At 54.1% G+C, this 26,002-nt stretch overlaps 3 protein-coding genes across 5 annotated transcripts; 1 reads left to right on the top strand and 2 right to left on the bottom strand.

Annotated features, from left to right (window-relative positions):
* The first annotated feature begins 160 nt into the window (after positions 1-160).
* Positions 161-12,679, top strand: SLC34A1 (solute carrier family 34 member 1). Of its 2 annotated transcripts, none has more exons than XM_019711031.2 (13): positions 161-317; positions 1,546-1,675; positions 1,816-1,965; positions 2,052-2,180; positions 2,252-2,395; positions 3,421-3,532; positions 3,641-3,836; positions 3,918-4,013; positions 8,929-8,998; positions 9,269-9,436; positions 10,660-10,776; positions 10,865-10,989; positions 11,640-12,679. In XM_019711031.2, exons 2-13 carry the CDS (start codon positions 1,567-1,569, stop codon positions 12,159-12,161), a joined length of 1,938 nt encoding a protein of 645 aa, XP_019566590.1. In that variant the 5' UTR covers positions 161-317; positions 1,546-1,566; the 3' UTR covers positions 12,162-12,679. The 2 variants fall into 2 exon arrangements, with proteins under 2 accessions (XP_019566590.1, XP_019566591.1); XM_019711032.2 differs by having other exon boundaries at positions 237-317; positions 1,535-1,675.
* On the bottom strand, positions 4,028-22,006 carry F12 (coagulation factor XII). Of its 2 annotated transcripts, XR_002135785.2 has the most exons (16): positions 21,885-22,006; positions 21,514-21,571; positions 18,864-18,963; positions 18,677-18,747; positions 18,302-18,412; positions 18,036-18,167; positions 17,776-17,880; positions 17,475-17,640; positions 17,174-17,380; positions 16,842-17,090; positions 16,501-16,637; positions 16,255-16,404; positions 15,555-15,703; positions 15,188-15,463; positions 13,291-13,492; positions 4,028-5,322 (listed from the first exon to the last, which is right to left on the bottom strand). XR_002135785.2 is itself a non-coding variant. In XM_019711033.2 (14 exons), the coding sequence occupies exons 1-14, from the start codon at positions 21,939-21,941 to the stop codon at positions 15,296-15,298; spliced, it is 1,860 nt and encodes a 619-aa protein (XP_019566592.2). In that variant the 5' UTR covers positions 21,942-22,006; the 3' UTR covers positions 15,149-15,295. The 2 variants fall into 2 exon arrangements, 1 of the variants encoding a protein (XP_019566592.2); XM_019711033.2 differs by lacking the exons at positions 4,028-5,322; positions 13,291-13,492 and having other exon boundaries at positions 15,149-15,463.
* Positions 13,658-15,016, bottom strand: PFN3 (profilin 3). Its single transcript, XM_019711035.2, has one exon. The coding sequence runs from the start codon at positions 14,127-14,129 to the stop codon at positions 13,716-13,718; it is 414 nt and encodes a 137-aa protein (XP_019566594.1). The 5' UTR covers positions 14,130-15,016; the 3' UTR covers positions 13,658-13,715.
* Positions 22,007-26,002: the final 3,996 nt, after the last annotated feature.

Genomic DNA, 26,002 nt, shown 5'->3' with positions numbered 1-26,002 from the left:
GCTTCAGGGTCTCTGCTTCAGGGTCTCTGCCTGGGGGTAGGGAATGTGTCCCTGCCTTGGCTGGGTCTGGGTGGTGGCTCAGGCTGACTGTCTGTGTGGGGGAGGGGATAGCCTGACTACAGACTCCCTCTGCAGAGCTGACGATTAGCAATTAACTGGGAGGAATCTCGGGGGTGAGGTTAATCGGGGAACAGAGGGAGGGCAGCTAGGGTTCTAGGAACTTTGCCCTTGACCAGAGGATATAAAGAGGAGGGTCCCAGCTTCTCTGGGACTTCCCTGAGCAGCTGAGCAGCAGGAGCTGAAACACAGAACCCCAGGTGAGCCCAGGGCCTTCTCATCCCAACCTCATCCTCTACTCTTAGCTCATCATCCCAGTCCTCTCACTCTGTCCTAACTGGGCGCCTTCTTCCTGCCCCCACAACATCTCAGGCCCAGCCCAGTCTGGCTCACTCCCCAAAGTAAAAAGGACTCATGGTCTTCCAGGGCTGGGAATTCAGCTCGACACCACTCCTCAAACCCCACAGCCAAGAATCCTTGGGACAATGTTGGGGGTGGGAGTGGGGGGTCGCTGAAGCAGACTGGAGCACTCCCGCCCCAACAGCCAAGAGCTCCTGGGGCAGTTCAGGGGTGGGGCCTAAAGCAAGTCTGGGCTTCCCAGACTAGGGGACAGGGTGGGAGGGCCCTCATTCCCTAAACCATTCCTGGTCTGAGCCTCATTCATGGGAGAAAGGCAGCAGGGTTTGTTTATTGTTGGGGGGTGGGGTAGGGGTTGGATGGGGAAAACATTTCAGTTGTGAGGGGAAGCCAGGAACTTGGGATCCAGGCCAGTGGACCCTTCCTGAGAGCGTGTCCAGCCGGCCTCATGAGCAAGCAGGTGTCCATGGTTCCTCAGCACTGGACAGTCAAGACTCCTGCGTGGCCCAGCCCCAGGCCCACACCTACAGCCTCTAGCTAGCATGTTCCCTGGTCCCCTCCAGCCACTGGGCATTCTCAGCTCCTCCCTGCACACGGCCTTTGCACACATGCCCTGCCCCTTCTCCTTCTGGTAACTCCTACTGACCATTCTTTTCAGCTTGATCCCCTCTTCCCTCCCCCAAGAGCCCACCCATTCATCACAGGCATCTATATCTGTCATAGAACAGTTGTCCCCATTGTCATTTTCCACCTATTTAAGGGATTATTTCATTGACATCTGTCTCTGTACCACACTGTAAGCTTCCTGGGGGCAGGAGCTATTTCTGTATTTAGTTGCCACTGTCCTCCAACATCTAGCTCAGTGCCTGACATAGAGCTGATGCTCAATAAACACTTGCTGAATGAATGAATGAATGAATGAATGAATGAATGCCCAATTCATCCCGAGCACCTGAGTGTGCATCCCCGGGGGGGGGGGGGGGAGTGGAGGGTGTACTTCTCTGGGTGTGTAGTTTAGGATTACATGCCATGAGTTTTTCTGCAAGTGAGTGTGTGTAAGTGTGGATGTGAGCGTGGGTGTGTGTGTGTGAGTTTCCAGGACACAGCAGTTGTCATTCAGTGTTGCTGCAGGCTCCACAGCGTGTGCCCAGGATGATGTCCTATGGAGAAAGGCTGGGGGGCCCTGCTGTCTCCCCACTCCCAGTTCGCGGGGGGCACATGATGCACGGGGCAGCCTTTGCCTATGTGCCCAGCCCTCAGGGTGAGTGTGCTCCCACCCCTGGACCCTACTTGCCCTCAGTTGCCCACATCCTGGGCGAAGCCTCTACCACTCCACCCACCCCCTCTGCCCTCCCCTGGACCTGGGGCCTCTGAGAACTCCTGACCAGCTTCCCTCCCCAGTCCTGCACAGGATCCCAGGGACCTCCGCCTATGCCTTCCCCAGCCTGGGCCCCGTGGCCCTCGCTGAGCACAGCTGCCCCTTCGGGGAGGTTCTGGAACTCCATGACCCTTTGTCTGCCAAGCTGGCCCTGGAGGAGGAGCAGAAGCCAGGTGGGCCTGGGTGGGGAGGCGTCAGGGCGTCAGCAGTCAGTGCCCCAGCTGTCTGGCTGCTGTGCTCACAGCTGTCCCATCTCCAGAGCCCGGGCTGGTCCAGAAGCTGCGTGGGGCTGGCCTGACCCTCCTCAAGGTGCCACTGGTGCTCGCTTTCCTCTATCTCTTCGTCTGCTCTCTGGATGTGCTCAGCTCGGCCTTCCAGCTGGCTGGAGGTAGGGCCAGGAGAGGGCGCTGGGGGAGGGTCCCTGAAGAGCCTCAGACAGCACTGGCTCATGCTTCCCAGGGAAGGTGGCTGGCGACATCTTCAAAGACAATGTCATCCTGTCCAACCCGGTGGCGGGACTGGTGGTGGGCATCCTGGTGACTGTGCTGGTGCAGAGCTCCAGCACCTCCACGTCCATCATTGTCAGCATGGTCTCCTCTGGCTGTGAGTTGGCCCACCAGGGCCCGGGAAAGTGTGGGGAACTGGGTGTGCTGGACAGGAGGGCTGGGGGGGGCAGGGCAGGGCTGGGGTTCAGGGGGCAAGAGTGGGGACAGGGTGCTGAGGACAAAGGGCAGAGCTCTGGTGTCTTCCACTCTGTCCTCCAAGGCCTGGCCAAGACTCTCAGCAAGGAGAGATGCCCCAGGAGCTGGAAGGGAGGCAAATGGGGGGCACAACCCCAGGAAGGCTCACCTCCATACTGCCACACAGTTACTCATTCCATCAGTCAGGAAAACAGAACCAAAGAAATCAGAGAAACGGAATCTGCAGGAGATACTTATGTGATTTATTGCAAGGAATTGGCTTACATGATTGTGGGGCTGGTGAGGCATGCCCAAAGCTGGCAGGCAGGCTGTGGGGAAGGGCAGGCCGTGGGAAGGGCAGGCCGTGTGGAAGGGCAGGCCGTGGGAAGGGCAGGCCAGAACTCTTGGGCAGAAGCCCGTGCTGCAGTGCACAGGTGGGATGTCTTCATCCCTTGGGAGGCTGCAGATGTGCTCTGACAACCTTTTACCTCATTGGGTGAGGCCTACCCAGATTATTGAAGTTATCTCCTTTCTTTAAGGTCAGCTGGTTGTAGAGGTGAATCACATCTTCAAAACACCTTCACAACAACATCTAGATTAGTGTTGGATTGAATAACTGGGTACCATAGCCTAGCCATCACACTTATGTACACATGTGCACACACAAGCAAGACACACATTTGCATATAGGACACATGGCTTCATATGCACGTGCCCACACATGTTCACATATGTGCACGTGCAGTGCATGTGCATTGGTTCACATGCATGCACATACATATAAACACACAGCATGTACCCACATGTTCCTGTGACACTGAGGTGGGCAGAGTCAGCAGCATGGCGGGAATGCCCACTGGGGGCCTGGATGTGGGTGGGTATGGCGGGAAGTGTTTGGGAGTAGGAGCAGAGTGAGCCAGTTAGTTAAGAGGTCCCCTCTTCTCCCAGTGCTGGAGGTGAGCTCTGCCATCCCCATCATCATGGGCTCCAACATCGGCACCTCTGTCACCAACACCATCGTGGCCCTGATGCAGGCAGGGGACAGGACGGACTTTCGGCGGTGAGGGGGTAGAGTGGCGAGGGGCCTGCGCTTGTGGGGGAGGGTAGTCCCAGAGGTCAGGAGCCTCCACGGGAAGGGCCTGCCCTGCAACGTGGCCTCCCTGCCCAGGGCCTTCGCGGGGGCCACCGTGCACGACTGCTTTAACTGGCTGTCAGTTTTGGTCCTGCTGCCCCTGGAGGCTGCCACCGGGTACCTGTACCATGTCACTCGACTCGTGGTGGCCCGCTTCAACATACGGGGTGGCCGAGACGCCCCTGACCTGCTGAAGATCATCACGGAGCCCTTCACTAAGCTCATCATCCAGGTAGGAGCAGGGCTGGCACAGGGGGCACTGGGAACAGCGAGGGCCCCACCCTCACTCCCCTTGCCCACATCTTGCCCACAGCTGGACAAATCCGTGATTACCAGCATCGCCACCGGTGATGAGTCCCTGAGGAACCACAGTCTCATTAAGATCTGGTGCCACCCAGACCCCACGGAGGTGAGTCCCAGGTCTGGCCCCAGGTGAGAGGACAGCTGATTGTTAGCGGCAGCATCTGTTCAAAATGCTCCAGGGAGACCCTAGAGAGCATTAGCCTCCAGTGGGCAAGTACATCTCACTTTTACTGTGAGACTGCACCTACGGCAGACATTGCTAATCTCTCCCAGCCTCACACCGGCTTTAGACAGCCATTACCAATCAATTAGGGTTGGCATGTAATCGATCTAGCCCAGTGATTCTCAAAGTGTGTACCAATGGCACCTGTACTACCTGGCAACCTGTAAGAGATACAGAGTATTAGGCCCTTCCCTCAACCTACTAAATCGGGGGGAAAAAACTCGGTGGTGGGAGCCTGGCAGCCTAGTTTCAACTACATCTGCTCCACTCTCTAGTTTAAGAACCACTGATCCAATTCAATCCTCTGGTTTCACAGGTAGAGAAATGGGCTCCAAGAGGCTAGGAAACTTGCTGGAACTTGTACTGCTGTGTCAGGTCCCTGAGCACAGGTCTCACCTTCTAGGGCGCTCTCTTCCCCACTAGGGGTTCCAGGGGGTTAGTGACTCAGCTCTGCCATGTTTTGGGGCCCCGGTAATGTGGAAAGAAGGGCAGGGAGAGAATGCTATAAGGAAGTGCAGGAAAGCAGGACTAACAGGATACTAGCCCAGGGCCACATGGAGACCTCACTGGAGACACAACAGCTCGTTGTGCCAACATCAGGGCTCCTTGCCTTGGAGACTCCCACAGGCATGTGTCCCCTTGTCCTTCCGCACGGTTTCTGCTGCTTCCTGGCTTCTACTGCCCGGATGACAATCTCTTTGGATGAGTTGGACATTGATGGACCGGCCATTACACCAAGCTAACAAGGAAGCAGGCAATCAGCGCACTTTCTCACTCAGCCATAAATGGGGAAATGCTGCATCAAAACCAAAATATGCCCAGCACCTGCTTTGCCTTGATTATCACACACAAGATCAACTCCATTTAGAACAACATATACAGAAACCCAAAGCCCAGGTCTTTCCTTCTCATCATCTCCACCTGCTACTTGATGTTACCGAGCCTTTCTCTCCTGTGGCTTGAACAGAGAGCCGCCTTTCAACCTGCCCTGGGAGATTCCCTTGCATCTGAGTGGCAAAGTGCCGGCTCAGCCCCACTGAGTGTCCAAAGCAGTTTGACATCAAAAAGCCTGTGCAGGCAGCTTTTACTCTGGCTTTGTGACTTCTCTAACAACCTCCACCTTCTCACGGGCTTGCGGGGCACTCCCGAAGCTCTCCGAATCATCACAATCCTCTCTGCTTCATAGCAAAACCTAGAGTGAGAGAAATCACACACTTTGATATCTGCACAAAAAACGAGCCATGTAAGGGAGCTCCTGGGCCACCCCGCTCGCTGCTCTGAAACCCCGTGGCCCACCTGCACCCAGCAGATCTCCCTGCCGCACGTACCAGTGATGGAACCCCCATGCTGTGCTGGTGAGGTGGACAGGAGCACCCGAGCATCCCGTCTTCCGCGTGAAGCAACCCACCCAAGGTTGCTGGGCCAGAGCGGTCTTCACTGCTCCAGCTGCCACCTGCCTGAGCACTGGTTACTCTGCTCAGTTCTCCCAGGAGATCCTTTCCTTAAGAGCAGTTTCCTCGGCCTGGAAAGTTGCTGGGGGTGAGACCTGAGTTCCCTGTTCTCGCCTTCTCTGTGGGACCATTTCAGTGGGAACGTGGCTTGTGCAGCCTTGTGCTCGCTCTTGGGAGGGGACGTGTGCTGGTGGCTCCTCCTGCACCAAAGACTCGAGTTTTGCTCTGGCCACCGAGTCTCCCTGTGCTCCCTTCCAACCTATCCCCGTTGCTTCCAGCTTTCACCAAGCTGGACCCGACCCCACCCAAACCAGTCTCCAGGGAGCTGTGTCACCAAGGAGAGGACTGAGAGTCTGTGGTTGTCTAGATGGTGAAAGAAAAAACAGAGGCAGTTTTAGTGTTCCAACACCTCTTGGCGCTCTGGGCCTGACGCTGTCTTGGGAATGACCTTCTTTTGTTCTCATTCTGTGGATTGTCAACCATACCTGCCTGGTTTAGCATCTTTTGAGGACTTGCAACCTTGGAAGCAGGAATTATTACATCCCCATTTTACAGATGAAGAAACTAAGGCTCAGAGAAACTGAGGCCCAAATCTGTGCGATTGAAGTAGGACAAAAATCCTGGGGGAATTTGGAGCCTGCGTTCCTGAGTCCCCAACTTGCTGCCTCTTCCAGACAGAGTCTGCTGTCCCACCATTCATGCCCATTCCCCACTCTGCCCACCATATCTGAGCGCCACCAGGTGACCACAGACATTCAGAGGTCGTAGGTGCTGTTCTAAAGAGTTCTCCTCTTCACCACTAGATGGCGCTGCTGGCACGGTGATCTCCCTCTGCTTCCAGAAACAAAGACCCTAGAGCTCCCCTTCCCCTGGAAGAGAAACCATTGCGCAGGCCCACATCCTGGTGTTTCTCCCAGCGGAAGGATTCTTAGAGTCCGGCATTCCTCTGTGAGGTTAATCATCTCCTGCAGTTCCGAGAGGTGCCTCCTTAATTTGGGGTGGCTCCGCGGGCATTTAAATCCCTACTCGCTTCAAAGATTCCTCATAACTAGCCCTTGGGGAGAGGTGGGCAGCATTGTGGACCTCTTGCTGCAGAGGAGGAAATTGAGGCCCAGAGAGGTTGTGTAATTGGTCCAGCGTCGCACAGCTGGAAGTGTTTCAACTGAGGTTTGAGCCCAGGGCTGTCTGACGCTCACCATTCTGTTCTTCCCACGGAATTCACCACCCCTCCCACTCCCCCACCCCACCTCCACCATGCCCCCAGGCCCAGGAAGGATGGGCACATCCTGGGGGTATGCCCTAGACCCTGGGCCTGCTAGCTCTTTATCTAGGCCGGAGCTTCTATCTTCTCCTTCCTTCCCTTTATAGTCTCTGGACTCCCCCTGTGAGCTTAGCCAGGGCCATACAACTTCAGGCAGGAAGGTCAAGTTTCCAAAACCCCAGGTCTTATCCCCGGCCCTTGCCCTGTCTCAGCACTGCCAGCCCCCAGTGAGACCCCAGCCAAGCTACTGTCCTCCAGCCTCCCAGGATCCCACAGGCCCCTCCCCCAAGAGAACCCCAGGCTCAGCCGAGGGAAAGTCAGTGGGGCACAGGTTGGTCAGGCACCCATCCATCTCAGGGAGTCATCTTTCTTTCAGGGATCCAGACTGGGGCCCCCCCAGGAAGGTCCACCAGGCTCTTCTCCAAAAGGGCCAAGACCTTCAGACACATCTGCAGGAGCCACTGATCCTGAACTAGGAAGTCAATCACAGAACACACCCTTTCCACTGTGTACTCCCAGATGGGCCCTGGGAGGGAAGCGTCTGTCCTTATTTGGAGGCACAATTTGCTGAAGGCTTGTCATAAGCTAAGCCCTTTGCTGAGCATTTCACACTCATTTTCTCCTATAACATTTTTAACAGCTCTTTTATTGTCCTGCTTTAGAGAAAACAGGCGCAGGGAGGTGGCATAACATGCCCAAAGTAGTTGGTATAATCAGCAGGATTTGAACTCAGATATGCCTGACATCAAACACCTGTCTCTGTTCCTCACACCTGGTTCTCCTGATTTAAAAGTAGGTGCTATAAGTACTAGATCTTACCTCTATCATACACCTTTTAAATGACACAGTTTAGAATCAAACTTAAAAGAGCTGTGACATTAAAGTGCCAGGACCCCACCTGAGCCCCACCCTCCGCACCAGGGGAGCTCAGAGGTGTGAGGGATGCAGAGCTGGGGGTGGGGGTGGAAAGGGAACCAGTGCCCATATCAACTCCCAGAAGAGGCAGAATATGTTTGTGGGGGCCACTATGGGGGAAGTAGTGGCTCTTGCATTTTGCCTGGGGCCCTGGGAGTAAATGTCCATTCTGGGGCTCCATTCCCCTGTGTGAGACATGGCTCCCCAGCCAAGCCAAGCCCACTTTCTCCTTTCAGAGATCTGGGGGAAAGGGAAGGCAACCCAGGTTACATTTTAAAAATAACTCTTTAACCCAATGAGGCTACAAATTAGTGTCTGCAGACCAGACTGGCCTCCACAGAGTGGTAAAGCACGCCTTAGAGGGGTTGCCAACATTTACAGACTGCCAAAATTTACAACATTTATCTAAAACTAGAGAGTTGTGGTTTCTCGTGTAGATAAGGCCCTTTGGCCATGTGGGCTGTGTCCCTGAATGGTGACAGTAGCCTGGAGCTAAATAGCTGCTGCCCCTATAGGCCCAACACACTCCCCCCACCACCTCCACGCTCAGCCTGAGCCCCTCACTTAGCTACCTGCCTGGCCCTGGGCCCTCTGAATTGGGGGGCCTCCCCAGAAACCTCCCTCACTTCACTGATAATATAGGTGGGGAAGGAAGAGATGTGGGGCCCACCAGTGACCCCTGCCCCCTGCCCCTCTCCAGATAAGGAATTTAGCAAGAAGGAAATGGGGCTTGAGCAAGGTGCCTCAGCAGAGAGGATGGGGCAAGGACGCTGGGGAAGAGGGGCACCGAGAGGGACTGGTAATAAAAAACGGGGAAGGAAGAGTTTGCAGAAGAAGAGAACTATGGTCAGCAGCATCCAATGCCAAGGGGAGGTGGGAGAAACAAGGGCAAGAAGCCACCAGACCATGGGCCTGGAGAGAGCCAGATTAGTGGACTAATGGGGCAAAATTGCAGAGGGCTGACCGTGGCCAGATTTTTGTGTGGCATGTATTTTTCCTCCATCTTGTCAGCAGAGCAGATAGTCTCAGAAAGGGCAAGCAAACCACCCAAAGGCACGTAGCAAGGAGGCCCATCACCATTCCCCCAAATCCCTCTCCTTGATCTCCATATTAGCTCCAGCCCCAGGCTGCATTTTCCTAAATTCTCTAAGTCACCTTCCTCTTCATCTAGGCTCCCACCCCTATGCCCAGGGCAGAGGCCAACACCAGTCGGACCCTTGGAAATGCCACCATGGAGAAATGTGAGTGCCCGCATGGTGGGAGAGGTCTGGCCTGGCAGGGGCAGAGCCTGGCAGAGATAGAGCCATCCCCCACTTGGTCACTGCTACTTCCAGCCCAAGGAAGGGTGGCTGCCAACGAGCCCAGCTCCTGGGCTTGGGTCAGGCCTGCTGTCGAGGTTTAAGGAGACTGAGGTGGGGCCTTAGGCTCCAAACTGAAGAGGGTGGCAATGGTGGGGGCCTGAAAGCCAGGTAGGGGCTCAGTTCTCAGCAACTTGACCCCCTCCCCCACAGGCAACCACATCTTCGTGGACACCGGGCTGCCTGACCTGGCTGTAGGGCTCATCCTGCTGGCTGGCTCCCTGGTGCTCCTGTGTACCTGCCTCATCCTCCTTGTCAAGATGCTCAACTCTCTGCTCAAGGGCCAGGTGGCCAAGGTCATTCAGAAGGTTATTAACACCGGTGAGCCCAAGAAGTGGGTAGACAGGCCCAGGACGAGCCCTTTCAGATCTCACTAAGTCCTGTCACTGCCTCATTGTGAGCTGGGGAAAGCCCTACCATCTGAGTCTCAGTTTCCCCATGTGATCAAAGCGAGTGGAATAGGTGATCTCTAGGCCCCTGAGGTGCCGATAGCTAGGGATCTTTGCCTGCCTCTGGCTATGGTCCCATTCTAGGAGGTAGCTCTAGAAAGATTCTCAGAGACCAGTTTGATTTGATCAACAAATGGTCATCAAGCTCCTACGGTGTGCCAAGTGTAGGATAGTGCCGGGGATACAGAGGTGAGGCGCACAGAGATGGATCCTGCCCTCAGGGGGCTCGGGGCCCACAGGGAGAGAGGGCAATGAAAAACAAACGACCAGGGAGGATACATTCGGAGAAAAAGAGAGGTAACTGCCGAAGAGAAAGCAAAAATGGCAACACAATAGAGTGTGCGAGAGGCTGGTTTTAATGGGCGGTTGGTGGCCTCTGTGTGGAGGTGACATTTGAGCAGAAAGCTCTAAATGAGGCATCCAGATATGGCTGAAGTGCCTCTGGGTGAAGGGGACAGCAAGTGCAAAGGCTCCGAAGCAGGAACCAGCTGGGCAGGTTTGTGGCCCAGAAAGGTGGCCAGCTGCCTGCGGGAGCTCAGTGAGGGAGGCTGAGGGAGGCAGGGAAAGGTCATCAAGGAAATGGAGGATCAGATCACTGTTCACAGGCTGTGCTCAGAGCCTGGATTTTGTGAAGGATGATAGGGCCACTTGGAGGGTTGGGGGCGGGGACTGACACCATCTGATTTTCATTTTAAGCTTCATTCTGAGCTTTCAGATCTGCTTGGCACAGGCAGAGGCTGCATGACAAATGCTGGAAGGGAGCTCAGAGGAGGGAGATACAGAGTCTGCCCGAGGGCTGGGTCGGGGGGGGGGGCTTTTCAGTGGCGGTGCTATCCACACTGAACCCTGAGGGTGAACATGTAGGAGTGGGGAGGGTATCCGGGCAGAGAGAACAGCCTGGGCAAAAGTGTGATGGAACCAGGCTGAGAAGGGCCTTTAACTCAAGATCAGAGGGCCAGTAGAAGACACCGCAGTTGACCAGGAACTGACAAGCTCCCCTTGGAAGTTGGCATCCAAGACCTCCTCCCCAAGGAAGGCCTTGGCTGCCCTCCCCACATGCCTCCACTGACCCTGCTGGGACGGGTTTCCTCGCAGACTTCCCCGCCCCCTTCACCTGGGCCACAGGCTACTTTGCCATGGTGGTGGGTGCTGGCATGACCTTTGTTGTCCAGAGCAGTTCTGTGTTCACCTCGGCCATCACTCCACTCATTGGTGAGTGCCCATACTGGGGGGGGGAGGGTCTAGCAGGGACAGGGCTGAGCGGGGCGCGGGGAGACCATATTCTGCCCTCTGCCCCCAGGCCTGGGTGTGATCAGCATCGAGCGTGCCTACCCCCTCACACTGGGCTCCAACATTGGCACCACCACCACGGCCATCCTGGCTGCACTGGCCAGTCCCCGGGAGAAGCTGTCCAGCGCCTTCCAGGTGTGCCAGAGGCAGGACTGGGCTGGGACTGGGGCGTGGCACTGACCCAGGGTGGGATAACATGTAACAAATTATTTGAACTGCTGACTAGAGGCCACCCACTATGCCAGGCTCTGTGGCAACCATACCGGCAAAGTAGAGCTGGTGCCATCCTCAGGACCCTCGCGTCTACCAGGAGGATGTGACTTAGAATCACACCAATAAACAGTGCGTGGGATGTGCCCTCTTAGGAAGGGGTGCTTAAGAGAGGGCCTGGCCCAGTCTGGGGGATCAAGGATGAGTAGGGGATACACGGCAGAGGGGTTGCAAAGGAGTAATGACAAGCCAGGGGCTGGGGCCCAGGCGCGGATCCATCAGGAGGCCACCAGAAACTAATGAGGAGAAATCTTTGAGCTGCTGGATTTGGGCAGGAGCTTCTGGGGGATTCCTGGGAGAGGGGGCCCTGGGGGAGATGTGGAGTGTTCAGGGGAGTGGTTGTTTGTCACCTGGCCCAGGAGTGTGTCCATATTTTACTGGAGGCACATCAGCCCTAAGCAGTGACTTTCCTGCTGCCCCAATCAGGCCGGGCCCTATTATCTTTTCCTGCCCAGCTGACTCAGGAGCCAGCTGGGCCTGTGCCCACGTGGGCCCCTTTGCCCTCTCCCCTGCAGATCGCCCTCTGCCACTTCTTCTTCAACATCTCGGGTATCCTGCTGTGGTACCCGGTGCCCTGCACACGCCTGCCCATCCGCATGGCCAAGGCTCTGGGCACGCGCACCGCCAAGTACCGCTGGTTCGCGGTCCTCTACCTCCTGCTCTGCTTCCTGCTCATGCCCTCTCTGGTGTTTGGCATCTCCATGGCAGGCTGGCGGGCCATGGTAGGTGTGGGTGCACCCTTCGGGGCCCTGCTGGCTTTCGTGGTGCTCATCAGCATCCTGCAGAGTCGCAGCCCCCGGCACCTGCCCAAGTGGCTGCAGACGTGGGACTTCCTGCCCCCCTGGATGCACTCCCTGAAGCCCCTGGACCGCCTCATCACCCGTGCCACCCTGTGCTATGCCAGGCCTGAGCCCCGCTCCCCCCCACTGCCCCGCTCTCCTCCACTGCCCGCCAGGGTCTTCCTGGAGGAGCTTCCCCCTGCCACACCATCTCCCCGCCTTGCCCTGCCTGCTCGCCACAATGCCACCCGCCTCTAGGCATTGGGCCAGACTGCCACCTGGGGTGGGGAAGGGCCTGTGCCTGGTGCCAGAGGTGGAAAGGCAGAGGGGTGGGTCTGTGTACTGTGGGCGTGGGCCTGTCCTTGTGCAGGTCCTCAGAGGTCTGGGCTGTGTGGCTGAGAGCTGGTGTGTGAGCTTGTGTGTCAGCCTGCACGTGTGTACGTGGTGGTGTCCCTGTGGGGGCTCTGTGCAGGCTGCAGGGTACCTGGGTATAATTTCCTGTCCTTTGCACATATGCTTGGAGGCCTATGCTTGTGTCCTTGTGTGCACATAACTCCAACAGGGCAGGGCAGGAGTAAGGGTAGGTCTGAGTAGTGACTTGCAGCTGTTTGCTCGTGTATAGATGTGGTGCCTGAGTCACTGGCTGTATTCTCCCCCCTCCCGGCCACCTTCCTTCCTTCGTAGTACCGTTCTCCTCATCCTCACCCAGCTTTCTGAATCATCACTAAAATGCCCTTTCCCAACACTGCCCGATTAAAAATAAGAATGAAACTTTGTCCTGCATGTGGAAGCCTGTTTGCTCTCATCTGGGGAGGGGGAGAAGAGACCATGGTTTGGGGTTCAGCAGCACTGTCTCCCCTCCCAAAGACAGCCCACTGTGCCCTGGAGAGCTAGCCTGCAAACTCACCCCAACAATCTGCCTGGCCCTGCCGTAATGAGTCCAACCCACAGTTCAGATTGCCTGGAAGCACCCCAGGGCCTCGGGCCCGCCCCAAAGCAAGTGTCAGGAGGGCTCTCTGCACCTCCATCCCCCAACTTACCCGGCTGGCCTCCCCCGTCTCTCCTTGCCTCTGATTCCCACCTCCCTCTTTTTGGGACAAGATCAAAGGGCTGGAAGGTACCAAAGTTCCTCCCTCTAACCCAGGAACATCTCTGGAACCTTTGGACCCCAAAGCGGCAGGAAGGCTGTCGGGCCCAGATCCAGCTGTGGTGGTCTTGGCCACATCCCCCCAACCCACCCCCTTTGAGGTATGTGGAGGGAAATGCAAGGGCCCGGGCCTGGGAGTCCCTGCGCTGCTCCCCAAGCCACAGCCCCATCTTGTCACCTGCTCACAATCCTTGCTAGTGCCCCCTCCTGCCAAATGGAGGGTGTGAGAAGTACACTGACCTCCAGCTTGGTGAGGGGACTCCTTTTATGTTTGTGCTGGCCAGAGGTGAGGAAAGTTTTGGGGGAAAGGATGCTCAGGCTTGAGCTCGAGGATTTGAGAAGGCTGTTCCCTGGAACTCTTGCTCAGCTGCGGTGGCCCAAGGACCCTGGGGAAGGCGGCAAAGCTCCTGGACTCCTGTCTGGGGAATCAGGTCAGAGGTCCCTGTGGGGGAACAAATAGCAGGTCCAGTTCTAGAGCATAGGGAGCTGGGAAGCCTCTGGACCCAAAATCCCAGCCCCACCAGGTAACCCTTCTGCAAGGATCTTCCATGAAACCGGTGTCATCATCATCATCTCCCCTCCCCCCCAAAAAAGGAAAATCCAAGGATGAGTCTGCCACGCCCGGATCTGACTTTATTTTGGCTCCTCTGCTGCCTGGCTGTCTGCTAGGTGCTATGAGTGCGCAGTCCACGGATCAGCTCGTGCACCCTCTTGTTGAGGATGCCCCCATGCACACCCCGTCGGCCCAAGAGCACTAGGAGTGCGCGCGGGGTGTGGCCCACGCAGACGGCACGCCCATCCAGTCCCTTTGTGCGCGCATCCAACACTCCGTCACCCTCCGCCAGCAGGTGGTCTCGGATGACGCAGCAGCGGAGGCCCGCCATGCTGAGGCCCGCCTTCAGGAAGGTGCTACGGTCCGGCCCAGTGAGCACACCCACTTCCTGCGGTGAGATGGCTGCCAACAGGCCCCCGGGCCTAGATGCCCACACGCAGCGATTGTCCGAGTGACCCACGATGGCCACATCGTCGATTCGCTGGTCCCGCAGCACAGCACTGATGTAGCCTTTCCACTCTCCCATTCTGGCTCAAAGTGTGCCCCTCACCTTGCACTTTTGAGGGATGCTGGGCTGCTCCCTCCTAGAACTCCCCGGGCACTGTAACGTATGTGGGGGCGGGGTTGTGACGTTGAGGCAAGGAAATGTCACAGAGCAGCTACCTTCTGCGGGACAATCGGAGCAGGTATTCGCATCTTACCCCTGGTGAAGTTCTAAATTTAGCCTGACGGAGGGGATCGTATGAAAGTCAAAATAATCCTCCAAATCCAACTTAGATGACCCTTCAAGTACAGTACACATGTGTTTAAAAACGAAAAGAAAAATGCCATGTTTGGACAATCGAACCTCTTGGCCTGGTAACCATTCAACCCCCAGAACGTGGTTGGCAAACGTTAGGAGCATCAGCATCTCCTAGAAAACTGTTAAACAGATTGCTGGGCCCCAGCTCAGTTTGATCAGTAGTATGATGTGTAGCCTGAACATATGCATTTCTAACAAGGTCCCTGCCCACCCTGCTACCTCTGGTCCAGGAATCACACTTTGAGACCCACTGCCCTAGTGTGGGTTGGGCGGCAGTGAGGGTCTTCCTCGCTGGTCCCCAGCCTGAAGAGTTCACATTACTGTTTTAAAGTTAAGCATTTATAACCATGGTTCTCAACCCCAGCTGCACATGTAATCACCTATGACGTTTTTAAAACATACCACTGCCCACTCCCCATCCCTAGAAATCCGTACTGATTTAATTGATCTGAGGTGGATTTGGGGCATAGGTTCAAAAGGCTCCCCCAGGTGATTCTGATGTACAGTCGAGGTTGAGAACGTCTCCATAAACTTAAAATATTGGTAAGTTTCAAACGAGAAATAATATGTGGAATCACCTTGCTCAGGGCTGGGTACACAAGGCTCAGTAAACATCAGCTGGACACGAATCTAAATCTTGCATAAGGTATCGATAGATCCTGTTCCAAGGGTGTGTAGAAGCTGTGCACGAGTTTACTGTCTCAGCATTTCCCAGCGGGATCCCTAAGAGCTGTGCCTCTCAAGCATTTCCAAAAGCACTTTATTGAGTGCCCACACCATACCTTACACGGGCTGGTGGTGCCGGAACACAATCATTGCCGTCCAGGATTGTGCCCCAGCCATTCTCCCATCCAGAATCGCGCAGGAGGGAAAGACCAGCTCCTGGGAGGTCAGGAAGCGGTGTGCTCCCGGATCCAGGTCAGGTAATAGGCCACATCGGTGTATACACCTGGCTTGTTGCGGTCGCCACAACCCGAGCCCCAGCTGATAGTGCCTCTCAGGATGAGCTGGCGCTCTGCGGACTCATCCTCACACACCAGCGGGCCCCCGGAGTCACCCTGGGTAGAGGAAACGCGGCTCAGCGTCCTTGGCATGGGGTCTGCACTTAACCCGGTCGGAGGAGAGCGCCAAGCGGGCCCAAGGCCTCACCTGGCACGCATCGGTGCCGCCCTCCAGGAAACCAGCGCAGAGCATGCCAGGGAGGAAGGCGGTGTCGTGCACGTCCGGGGCGGAGCAGCGCTCCTGAGGGATGAGCGGTACCTGCGCTTCTTGCAGGAAGCTAGAATATTCCTCTGCCCCTGGGAACCGAAAGCACTTTGTTCACACCCCTTGGGACTTGGCTTGCCGCTTCGCAGTGGACCTGGCTGAGCCAGGCTCTTCCAAACCCACTGATTTCCTGCCTCCTTCACAGCAAGCTCATGAGGGAGGGAGCTCCCGGTAACCCTGTTTCACAGATCAAGAAACTGAGGCCCAAAAGGAGCGGGATGTGAATAGGCCCCCCCGGAGCAGGGCTGCTTTGGAAGTCCACTCTGCTTCCCCACCAGGGAACCTCACTCCTCATCTATACACCCTGCTGGAGCGCAGGGACGGTGTCCTTTAGCCTTGCAGCCCAGCGCCCAGAGAGAGAAAGAGAAAGTGTGATTCTCCCCGTACCCCTCAGGAGATTTGGGGGCCCCCAACAGTGAATCCCAGGCCCTGAGAGAAGCGGGCTACTGGGTCAATGGCCCTGCACATCCTCACAACCCACCAGTTCAGAGCCTCCTGTCCCTGGTGGTAGCCACGCTGTGGGATTCTCTGGCCTAGCCAGATGACCAGAGGTCTCCCTCCCTCTCCCAGCCGTTCTGCCTACCCTCGAACTGGTGCCCCCAGCCGGCGATCTCGCAGAGCGCGGCCTCGGGTTGGTCGGGGTCGGCAGCACTGCTCGGCAGGCACACAGGCTGAACGGAAGGCGACAGGCGCGCGCAGCTGCCATCCGCGCTTTCCTGCAGGTGCAGCAGCGCTAACCAGGGCAGGAAGGAGTGTGAGGCTGAGACGCCAGGCTCCAAGCCCTCCCCACCATTCATTCTCCTGATCCCCTCGGGGCGTCCCCACGCACCCAGGTCGTGCTGGTAGGTGATGGGCGAGAAGGCCTCGTGCAGGCGGTAGGCGCGCACCGACAGCGTCTGACACTGCTCACAGCTCTGGTTATAGCGGCCCTGGCCCAGCACCACCGTCAGCTCCTCGGGCGCCGGCCTGTGGGCAGGGCGGGGAGAAGACACGCGGTCAGAGCGGGCCACAGGCGGCCTTGGGGAGCCTCCCTTCTCGAGCCCTTCCTGGGGTTCAGCTTCTTCCTGGGACCCTCTGAAGGGGAAAGGGGGAGCTTAAGGTGTCGCGCGGAAGCTGGGCATGGAGGAGAGGAGCCAGGGCCCGGGCTGGCGCTGGATTCTCGGTACTGGCCGGTTCTGCAGGCAGTGAGCCGCGGTCAGCACCCAGCAGGAGGCAATGAGGCTGCCAGCGCAGAAACGATGGCCCCAGTACAGCGCGGCGATGTAGGGGTGCGCGCCGGGCAGGGCCACCAGTCCCCCGACGACGCGGCTCAACGAGGACAGCCGTTTCCGGAGCCGCTGACCACAGCCCGCCGGGCTTGGTCTGGGCAAGGAAGTCTGCTGCATCTGCATCATTCTCGAGGCTGTGGAGGAGCCAGGGCTAAGGACAGGGAGATCCACGAGCGGCTGGAACGTAGCTCGCCCTCGCCCTCTCTGCTAGGACTTCCGCTCCTTCCCTATTACCTATCATGCGGGATTGAGCTGGGGTCTGGATAGTCGATCCTGGGATGTACGCTGCTTAAAGAGGGCAAAGGGTGGTCCTGGTACACAGGTGGGGCCCAGAGAGCCGTCCGGGTTGGGGCTTGACACTGTGCCAGGAGGCAGTATTCCCAGCTCAGCCGGTCGCCGCTCCACACGAAACACCACGGGCGGGTGTCATTGTCCGGGTTCCTGTAACCACAGGAGGGAGCTCTGTTAGAGCATGGGGAGCCCCAGGGGGCCCTGGAGAGGAAGGGGATGCCTTGCCCTGCAACACTCGGCGCACCGGCAGAAGGCATGGTCGCCCAGTCCCCAGTTCAGTGCTTGCTCTGCAGTCAGGTTCCGGTAGGTGGCCTCCGAGGCCCAAGGCTGACACCGAGCGCCGGAGAGCGTAGTCTCAGCTTTGCCGCGATAGCTGAGCCCGCGGCCGTCGTAGCAGCTCGCCTCAGTGTCTGGGGAGAGAGGAGACTCCCTGCTGCCAGGGGATAGTATGGTCTTGCCGCCCTCTCAGCCACTCTCTTGTTCCTCTCCACATGCTGTCCCCACGTTGGGGCGGGGCTTCTGCTTCCCCCTCTGCCCTAACTCACCCACGTCGCAGTTCCGTCCTGCGTAGCCCTCCGGGCAACCGCACAAACGGTGGCCCTCCGCCTCTAGGCAGCGGCCCCCATTGAGGCATGTGTTGGTGCGGCAGACTGGGAGAAGGAGCACATTGAGCCACCTGTGGGCCCAAAGACCCAGCAGAGAGCTCTCCTCCTTACACTGGCACACCACCTGGGGTCCTGGTATCTTCTCCTCCCGACCTTTGACCTTTGGTTGTCCTCCCCGCCCACCCAACGGATCCACTCACCCTGGCTGGCCAGGGGCTTGCAGTGGGCTCGGGGACCCTGGCACTGGCACTTGGTCACACCTGCCGGCTCAAGACTATGCCATGTTTCGTTCTCATGGAAGAACTGGAGAAGCTGAGGCTCAAAACACTTCTCTGGGGACAAAGTGGGGCGGCGGTCTCAGGAGAGGCTGGGACCATGCCAAGTCTCCAGGGATCCAGAGACCTCTTCAGTAGGCCCCGGCCGCTCCTGTTCCCGAGCCCCCTCCCTGGCCCTTGCATCTCCTTACCTCTCTGGCAGTGCTTCCCGGTGAATTGTTCTGGACAGATGCAGTGTGGGCCACTTGGCATGTTCACACAGGTCCCTCCCCTCTGGCAGGGGTTGTGTTTGCTGCAGTGATCTGAGAGATGGACACAGTGGGAGGCAGGCGGGGAGCCTGAGTCAGACAGATGGTAGTCATGTCCGTACCTGAACCTGTTTGTTTTACGACCTTGTTTCCAGGCCTTAAAATGGGGCTATCCCCCTTCCAGAACTTCTCCCTCTGGAGGGAGGGAAGGAGCTGGGTAGACCCAGAATCCCAGGTGTGTAGGGTCTGATGATACCCAGGAGAGTAACTAGGGGGAAGAAGAGCACCTTGGGCCACCCCAGAGGCTACGTGTGTCACCTTGCACTTTCTTGGGCTCCAAGCAGTATGCCCATTGTCGGTCCTGCTCGAAGTTGGGGGTAGTAGCACACCTGGAGAGAAAGATAAGGCTCCCAGCGCCCTCTCTCCAAGCAGTGTTCTTGGGTAGAAGGATGGGCAGAGTCCATCTGCCCAGGCCCCTGCTCCAACCACGTCTGGGTTATCTTACCAGGGCCGGGAGCCGGGCCAGCGCCTGTGGATGCATTTGTGGTGCAACTGCCGGTTGTACTGGAAAGGGAAGTGGCAGGGCTCCCCAGTGACAGTGAGAACTGCAAGGATAACACACTCTCTGAGGATGTTCCCTGTGCCCAACCTTCCAGGCACCACCCTGAAGGTCTAGTTGAAAAAGGATAGACCCTTGAAAAGATCATTGTGCCTTCAAACATCCTGCTTAAGAAGTTGGGTTCCAGAGTCAAGCAGCTGGAGCAGACTCTGACTCCAGCTCCTATAGCTGTGTGACCTTGGGCAAGTCGGCAGTCCCCCACTTTAGAAGAGTACTTGCCACAAAGTAGGCACTTCATAAGTCCTTGTTAAATGTTGAAGTCACTTGACCACTCTGAAGCTTAGTTTCTTCTCCGTAAAATGGCAATAATTATATAGTCGAAAAGTTTCAGTTTTGCATGTAAAAAGATTTCTGGAGATGGGTGGTGGTGATATTTGCACAATATAAATGTACTCAGTACCACTTAACTATACACTTAAAATGGTTAAGATAAATTTTATGTTATGTGGATTTTACCACAATAAAAAATTTTTAAATAATGATGTAGGTATATTAGTGCAGAAAGGTATCCATAATTTTAAACAAAGAACAAGTTACAAACAGCATGTCAGTATGGTCCTATTTTTATACAAATACATATGCATAAATAAGAAATCTAGAAGGACGTTTTCAAAATTTGTAAGAGTGGTTTTTGGAAAATGGTGGATTATGGATGACTTTCTTCTTTTGCATTTTTGTAATTTCTAAAATTTTGGCAACAAAAATATATTGCCATTATAATTTTTAAAAACAGTATAATCGAGCCTCATCATTCACAGATTCTGTATTTGTGGATCTGCCTTCTTGCGAAAATTTATTTGTACCCCTCCAAACCAATTCTTGAGGGGCTTTCACGGTCATTCACAGACATGTACAAAGCAATGAAAAATTTGAGTTAGCAGAAGCATACATTCCCATCTGAGGTCAAACCAGGTGACACTCTACTTCTTGTTTCAGCTTTCCTAGTGTAAACAAGTGTCCTTTTCACGGTCTATTGAGTGCCACGTTTTTCACATTTTGTGCTTTTGGTAGGTGATTTTGCTGTTGAAAATGACCCCCATAGTGCTGAAGTGCTGTCTAGTGTCCCAAAGTAGAAGTGGGCTGTGATGTGCCTTATGGAGAATATATGTGTCTTAGGTAAGTTTCGTCTAGGCATGAGTTATAGTACCACTGGCTGTGAATTCAATGTTAACAAATCAACAATACATATTAAGCAATATGTCTTTAAACAGAATCACACATAAAACAAGGTTATATTTTGACAGTTGATGAAACAATTGTGACCAGAGGCTCACAGGAACCCAACCCTATATTTCCTTTAGGAGCAATGGTTCAGTATATTTGCTAACGCAGTGTTCGCAGTGACTTTACAGAACGTGACTACCACACATAACAAGAATTGACTGTATCTGCTTCAGAGGAGTACTGTGAGGCTTAAATGAGATAACACCTATAAAACACTTAACCTGGCACATAGTACCTGCTCAATGAGCATTAGCTGCTCTTTTGTTGTTAAAGGCACTTTAACACAATGGCACTTGCTGAGGGCCAAACCAGGGACAGGACAGTAAAGGAAGAGGGAGGGGTTTGAGATGGACTTTTAAGATGCCAATGGGATGGACAGAGAGGAGGATCATCCTCAGTAGGTGATTAGGCAAGGGCAGGACCCCTAGGTTGGATCAGGCAAGAGGGCCGAGAGCAGTCTGGCTGAGTGTGAAGTGATGAGAGGAGGCTGAGGCAGTTGGGGTTGGATATACCGAGCCTCAGTGCCATGCTAAGGGGCTGGGCCTGTCCCCACCAGACTCGCCATCAGGGGCAATGAGTTCACAACTCTAGGTGAATATTTAGTGCCTGGAAGAATGAAGGCAGTGGGGAGCTATGGCAGGGTTTGAGGAGGGGGGAGATGGCAGACCACCCCCCTCCGAAAAGGGAGCTTAATAAGAAAAGCTAATATATTTTAAGCATTTACCATGCACCTGATAGTGGGCTGAGTGCTTTACATGGATTTATGACTCATTTCTCCTTCCCAACAACCCTAAGAGGTTTACTATTACCAGCCTGGTTTTATAGATGGGGAAATTGAGGTTTGGAGAAGTCAAGTCACTCGCCCCGAGTCACCCAGCTCATAAACGATGAAGCCAGGATTCAGAGGCATTTGAACTCCAGAGCCCAGCTCTTGATCCTTCCTTGTCCATGGAGGGCCCTGGCCACTGTGTGGCAAGACTCAGTGAGATGTATCGAGGAAAGGAAAAGAAGAGGGGAAGCTGGGGAAACTGAGGAAGACTGGCAGGCAGTGGAAAGGCACTCAGATACAGCCCAAACCCTGCCCTCAAGGAGCACACAGCACACTACCACTCTGGGCCCCCAGTGCCCTTGAGCACAGACCTGGCGCACAGCAGGCACTCAGGTCTGAATGTCAGCCAGATGACTCTGGGGACAGGATTGATGGTTGTGCGCAGGATCCCGCCCCTTGACCCAAGAGACTGACCATTGGTGCACTCCCAGCCGTACTCATTCCCACCCAAGGGTATCTTAGGAGGCAGAGTGGGCTACTTACCCACTGTGTGTTCATCTGCTATGCGCTCATGTGCCTTGGGGGCTTTCCGAGGTGGAGTCTGCAAGAGGGGAGAAGAGGGCAAGGAATTTGCCCAGAAAGTTGTAGCCTGCCCTGAATCCTACGCCATCCCCAGCTTCTTCTCACAGCCCACAGATGTAGAGATTTCCTCACGAGATCTGGGCCCCTTCTTCCTCCTCCCTTCTCAAGGTCCCTTTCCCCAGAAACGCAGGCCATGCCCTCATAGCCATAGGCTCTGGCTGTCTCTTTCCTCTGCCTGGGCCTTCTGGGCTGGTCGTAGCCAGAGACCAAGGCTGTGATAAGGACGCCCAGGGCCATCCCAGTACACCCCTCTTGGTTCCCACAGCCCTTACCGGAAGTGCCGACCCCAGGCTCACCAGCAGGGACCCCAGGAGCAGCAGAGCCCTCATGGCGTCTGTCCGTTGATCCAACCGCCTGCCCAGGAGTCCAGATCAATAGAGTTGGCCAAAGGTCTCTGAGACATGGGGAGAGGAGATTGGTCAAGCTGCCCTCCTGCGCCCAGTGGGGCACATGTTGTTTGTGGAAAGCCAAGCATAGCAGCTTCTTTGGCAGGCCTCCAAGGGTGGGGAAGTTGGGAGTTGGGGGTTCGGGATAAAATGATGGGGAGCTGCATTCCCCCTCTCTTTCCTAGACAGTGCGACTGGAAGCAGGAAGAAGGTCTTCTTGGTTTCCAGGTCCCATTAGGGATGAGGGGGTTAAAGAGACCCAAGAGAAGCTCCCTACTGTAGCGATCTTAAGAGTCCATTGCGAAGTGTGGTTGTTTTCTATTGTTGCCTAAAATGAACCACAAACATCACAACTTAAAACAATCTCCACTTATTAATTCACAAATCTGTAAGTTGGAAGTCCAGCACTGCGTGACTGGGTTTTCTGCTCAGGGTATCACAAAACTGAGACCACGGCTGAGTTTTCTGGAGCCTCTGGGGGAAAATCCACTTCCAAACTAGTCAGATTGTTACCAGAATTTAGTTCCCTGCATTTGTAGGATGGAGGTCCCTGTTTCTTCGCAGACTGTCAGCCAGGGGCCACCCTCAGCTCCTAGGTTGCCTGCATTTCTTGCCATATGGCCCCCTCCATCTTCCAAGACAGCAGAGAAAGTCTCCCCCATGTGGAATCTCCTTTTCCAGGAAGAAATCTGTCCCTTTTAAGGGGTCACCTGATTGCGTCAGGCTCACCAAGGATAATCTTCCTATTTTAAGGTCAATTGATTTGGAGCCTTAATTACATTTGCAGCATTCTTCTACAGAAACATCTGGGTTAGTGTTTGAATGAATAACTGGGAGAAGGTAAGTGTACACCAGGGGGTGGGAATCTCAGGGGTCATATTAGAATTCTACGAACCACAGAAAATGAGCCAAGAAAGTAAATGATCCTATGGGAAAAATGCTAAAACAAGGGGCACTAAAATGTACACTTGGAGCATAAGGGAGGGCAATGGGGTGAACACATGTTGTTTTTCCTGCCCAATGTCCATTAACATTGGTTTAGTAATGACACCCTGATTTTTCCTTTGGGAACCACTGCTTTATTCACTCCATGAGTCTCTATGCTATCAACTCTACCCTCCGGTCCAGGACTGGGGGTGTGGCCTCTGTCTGACCAGTTGGTTCACAGAGAAGCACATATACAAGTTTGGCCAGTCAGAGTCAGTCTTGGGAATTTCACCAGAACTTTGGTGAAAGAGGTACTTTCTTCCCACTTGTAGTTGCTAAAAATGCAAACCTGGAGATGTTGATGGCCATCTTTGTCTGCTCAGTGAAGGCCTGACAGTGAGGCCTACACATGGGAAAAGCAGAGCCAACAGGGAAGGAATGATCAGGCATGCCGTGCAGGTGGGCTCCAAGATGGTCCCCAGTGACCCTCACCTCCTGCATTTCATGCCCTCGTGTATAGTCTCCTCCCACATTGAGTCAGAACTGTTCTGTGTGTCCAATAGAATATGGCAGAAGTGATGGTGTTTGACTTCCAAGCCCACATCATAAAAGGCATTGCAGTTTCTGCCTTGGTCTTTTGGATCACTCACTCTGGAGGAAGCCAGCTGCCATGCTGTGAAGACACTCAACCAGCCCTGCAGCGAGGCCTGTGGGGAGAAAGTACCAGTTTTACAGACCGTACCAATTTGAAAGCTGTGTAAAGGGGCCACATTGGAAGTGGATATGCAGCCCCAGCCAGTGTCTGACCTGCAGCCTCATGAGAGACCTCAAATCAGCCAGCTAAGCTGCTCCTGAAATTTTATTCTTATTAAGGTATAGTTAACATAAAACATTATTGCTCCTGAATTCTTGAACCTCAGAAACTGGGAGGAATCCTAATGGATTGCTATTTTAAGCTGTAAATTTTAGGGTGATTTGTCACCCAGCATTTGACAACTAGTACAAATGGATTGATCCCTGATAACTTTGTTGGAGAACTTGGATGCTAAAACTAGAAGAATCCTCAAGAATTCTCAGTTACAACAAAATCAATTTGAATGGATTTCTTTCCTTTTCAGAGGAGTCCTGACTGATACAAAATAATCTGTGGGAAATGAAGTGGAGACAAAATGCAGCAATTTCTTAGTTCTGCTGGAAGACAGGCCATGGAAGACTTCCTGGAAGAAAAACCCAGCAAGTGGAGGGCAGGAGAGGTAGGAGCACATTTTCAACAATTGTTTTCAAAGGTAACAGGATGGACAACTGTTAAGACCATGATGAAAGTGAAACTAGGAGATGTACAGATGAAGTCATTAAAGTGAGAGCGTCTTAGTTCTTTTTTTTTGGTTATCTAATATTTCTTTCGTTATATTTGATTATGTCACTACAGTTAAAATAAAACCACCTTGGTGAAAAGACAAGGCAATTTCTTTCTTTTTAAAAAAACATTAAAGCTTATTGAAGTGACAATTGTTAGCAAAATTACATAGGTTTCATGTGTACAATTCTGTAATACATCATCTATATATCACATGTATGTTCACCACCCAGAGCATCTTCGTTCTTGATTGCACCTGAGTACAGACCACTGCGCAGGGCCAATCACACATTGGCCCCTTCCTCCTCGTGAGAAGCTGGCTCGCCATTGGAAAGGAAGGGGCCTTTAGAACAAGTCTTCACAATGAATAAGGGTTTGTGGGGGACGGGTGGGGGTGCTTTCAGAGTGAGTAATACAACTTCACAAAAGCCTGGATGCATCATGTCAGATGGGGAATGTGCTGAGCACAGGGCGCTTTGTAGGGAATGTGAGATGGGGCGTGAAGTCCTTTGGGACTGAAGATGGACACTCATGGGGAGTTGAGTGCTCAACATCCATTCCCCTTTCCTCTTCCTCTGGTCTCCCAGTTTCTATCTGGGAAATCACCCCTCCCCCACTGTGTGGTGAAAGGATAATTTCTAGTGACCGCCTCCCACTATGGAAGCCTAATGGGCCAGAGCACCCTCTCCCTACCATAGCATAGCCAGAGAGCACTGTTTAAAAAAAAAAAAAAACACAGGCCCAAAATGGCATCACTTGAGCTAAAAGACCATGATACCAAACCTGATCTAATTGCAGCTTCAACCTCCCCCACAATCTTTATCAACCAGTATGGAATTTTCTGGCCAACACCAGTAAGGTAACCTGTCACATAGGCTCTCTCCATCCCCCGTAGAAAGAAGAGGCAATCTCCATAATAAAAAACCCTTCACCTCCTCTCCCCACTAAGAAAAGATGTCCAGGCCCAAAAAGAATCCTTTCTTTCACTAATACTAGCTCCCTTGCCCCACCCTTCTTCCTATCATTGACTTAAAAATAATATCGACTAGGTATTTCATCACCAAAAAGGATCTATTCAGGAAAAAGCAAAAGCTTGCAACCCAGCACATGCAGAGATGGCAAGCCACTTGCACACTCTGGCCTGGGACGGAGGGGTATTTAAGGAAGGGGAAAAGGAAGTTAGAGCCATAGAGTTTTATTATAAAGGAAGTTAGACCTGGCGACTGAACAATAACATCGACTAGGTAGTCCGTCACCAAAAGGATTTATTCGGGAAAAAGAAAAAGCTCTGCAGCAACATGAGAACATGCGACCCAATGAGCCACGTGCACATTCTGCCCTACGCCAAGGTGGTGAATATACTCGGGGTGCCAAAAAAATGCGTACAAGTGGACACTTTGGTCAACGTTGCTCAAGCAGTAGTTCGCTGTAATCAGAAATGTCTGGATGCTGATGGTAACCACTTTGAGCACCTCTTGTAATTGCAGAAGTCAAACGTGACTTGTATTCACCTTTTGTTATGGTATATATTGAGTATTACAATTTTAATAGTTTTTTTCATTTCTTAAAGTGTGTATACATTTTTTTGGCACCCTCTGTATATATAGGGCAGGGAGACAGGAAGTTAGAACCACAGGATTTTATGAAAAGGAAGTCAGGACCCTAAAGTTCAAGGAACCCAGCTCTGCCTACATACCTCTCAGCCTGACTAGTTTCCTTA

This window comes from Rhinolophus sinicus, linkage group LG10 (assembly GCF_036562045.2).
Source record: "Rhinolophus sinicus isolate RSC01 linkage group LG10, ASM3656204v1, whole genome shotgun sequence".
NCBI lineage: Eukaryota > Metazoa > Chordata > Mammalia > Chiroptera > Rhinolophidae > Rhinolophus > Rhinolophus sinicus.
This window is presented reverse-complemented; position numbering and strand designations above follow the sequence as displayed.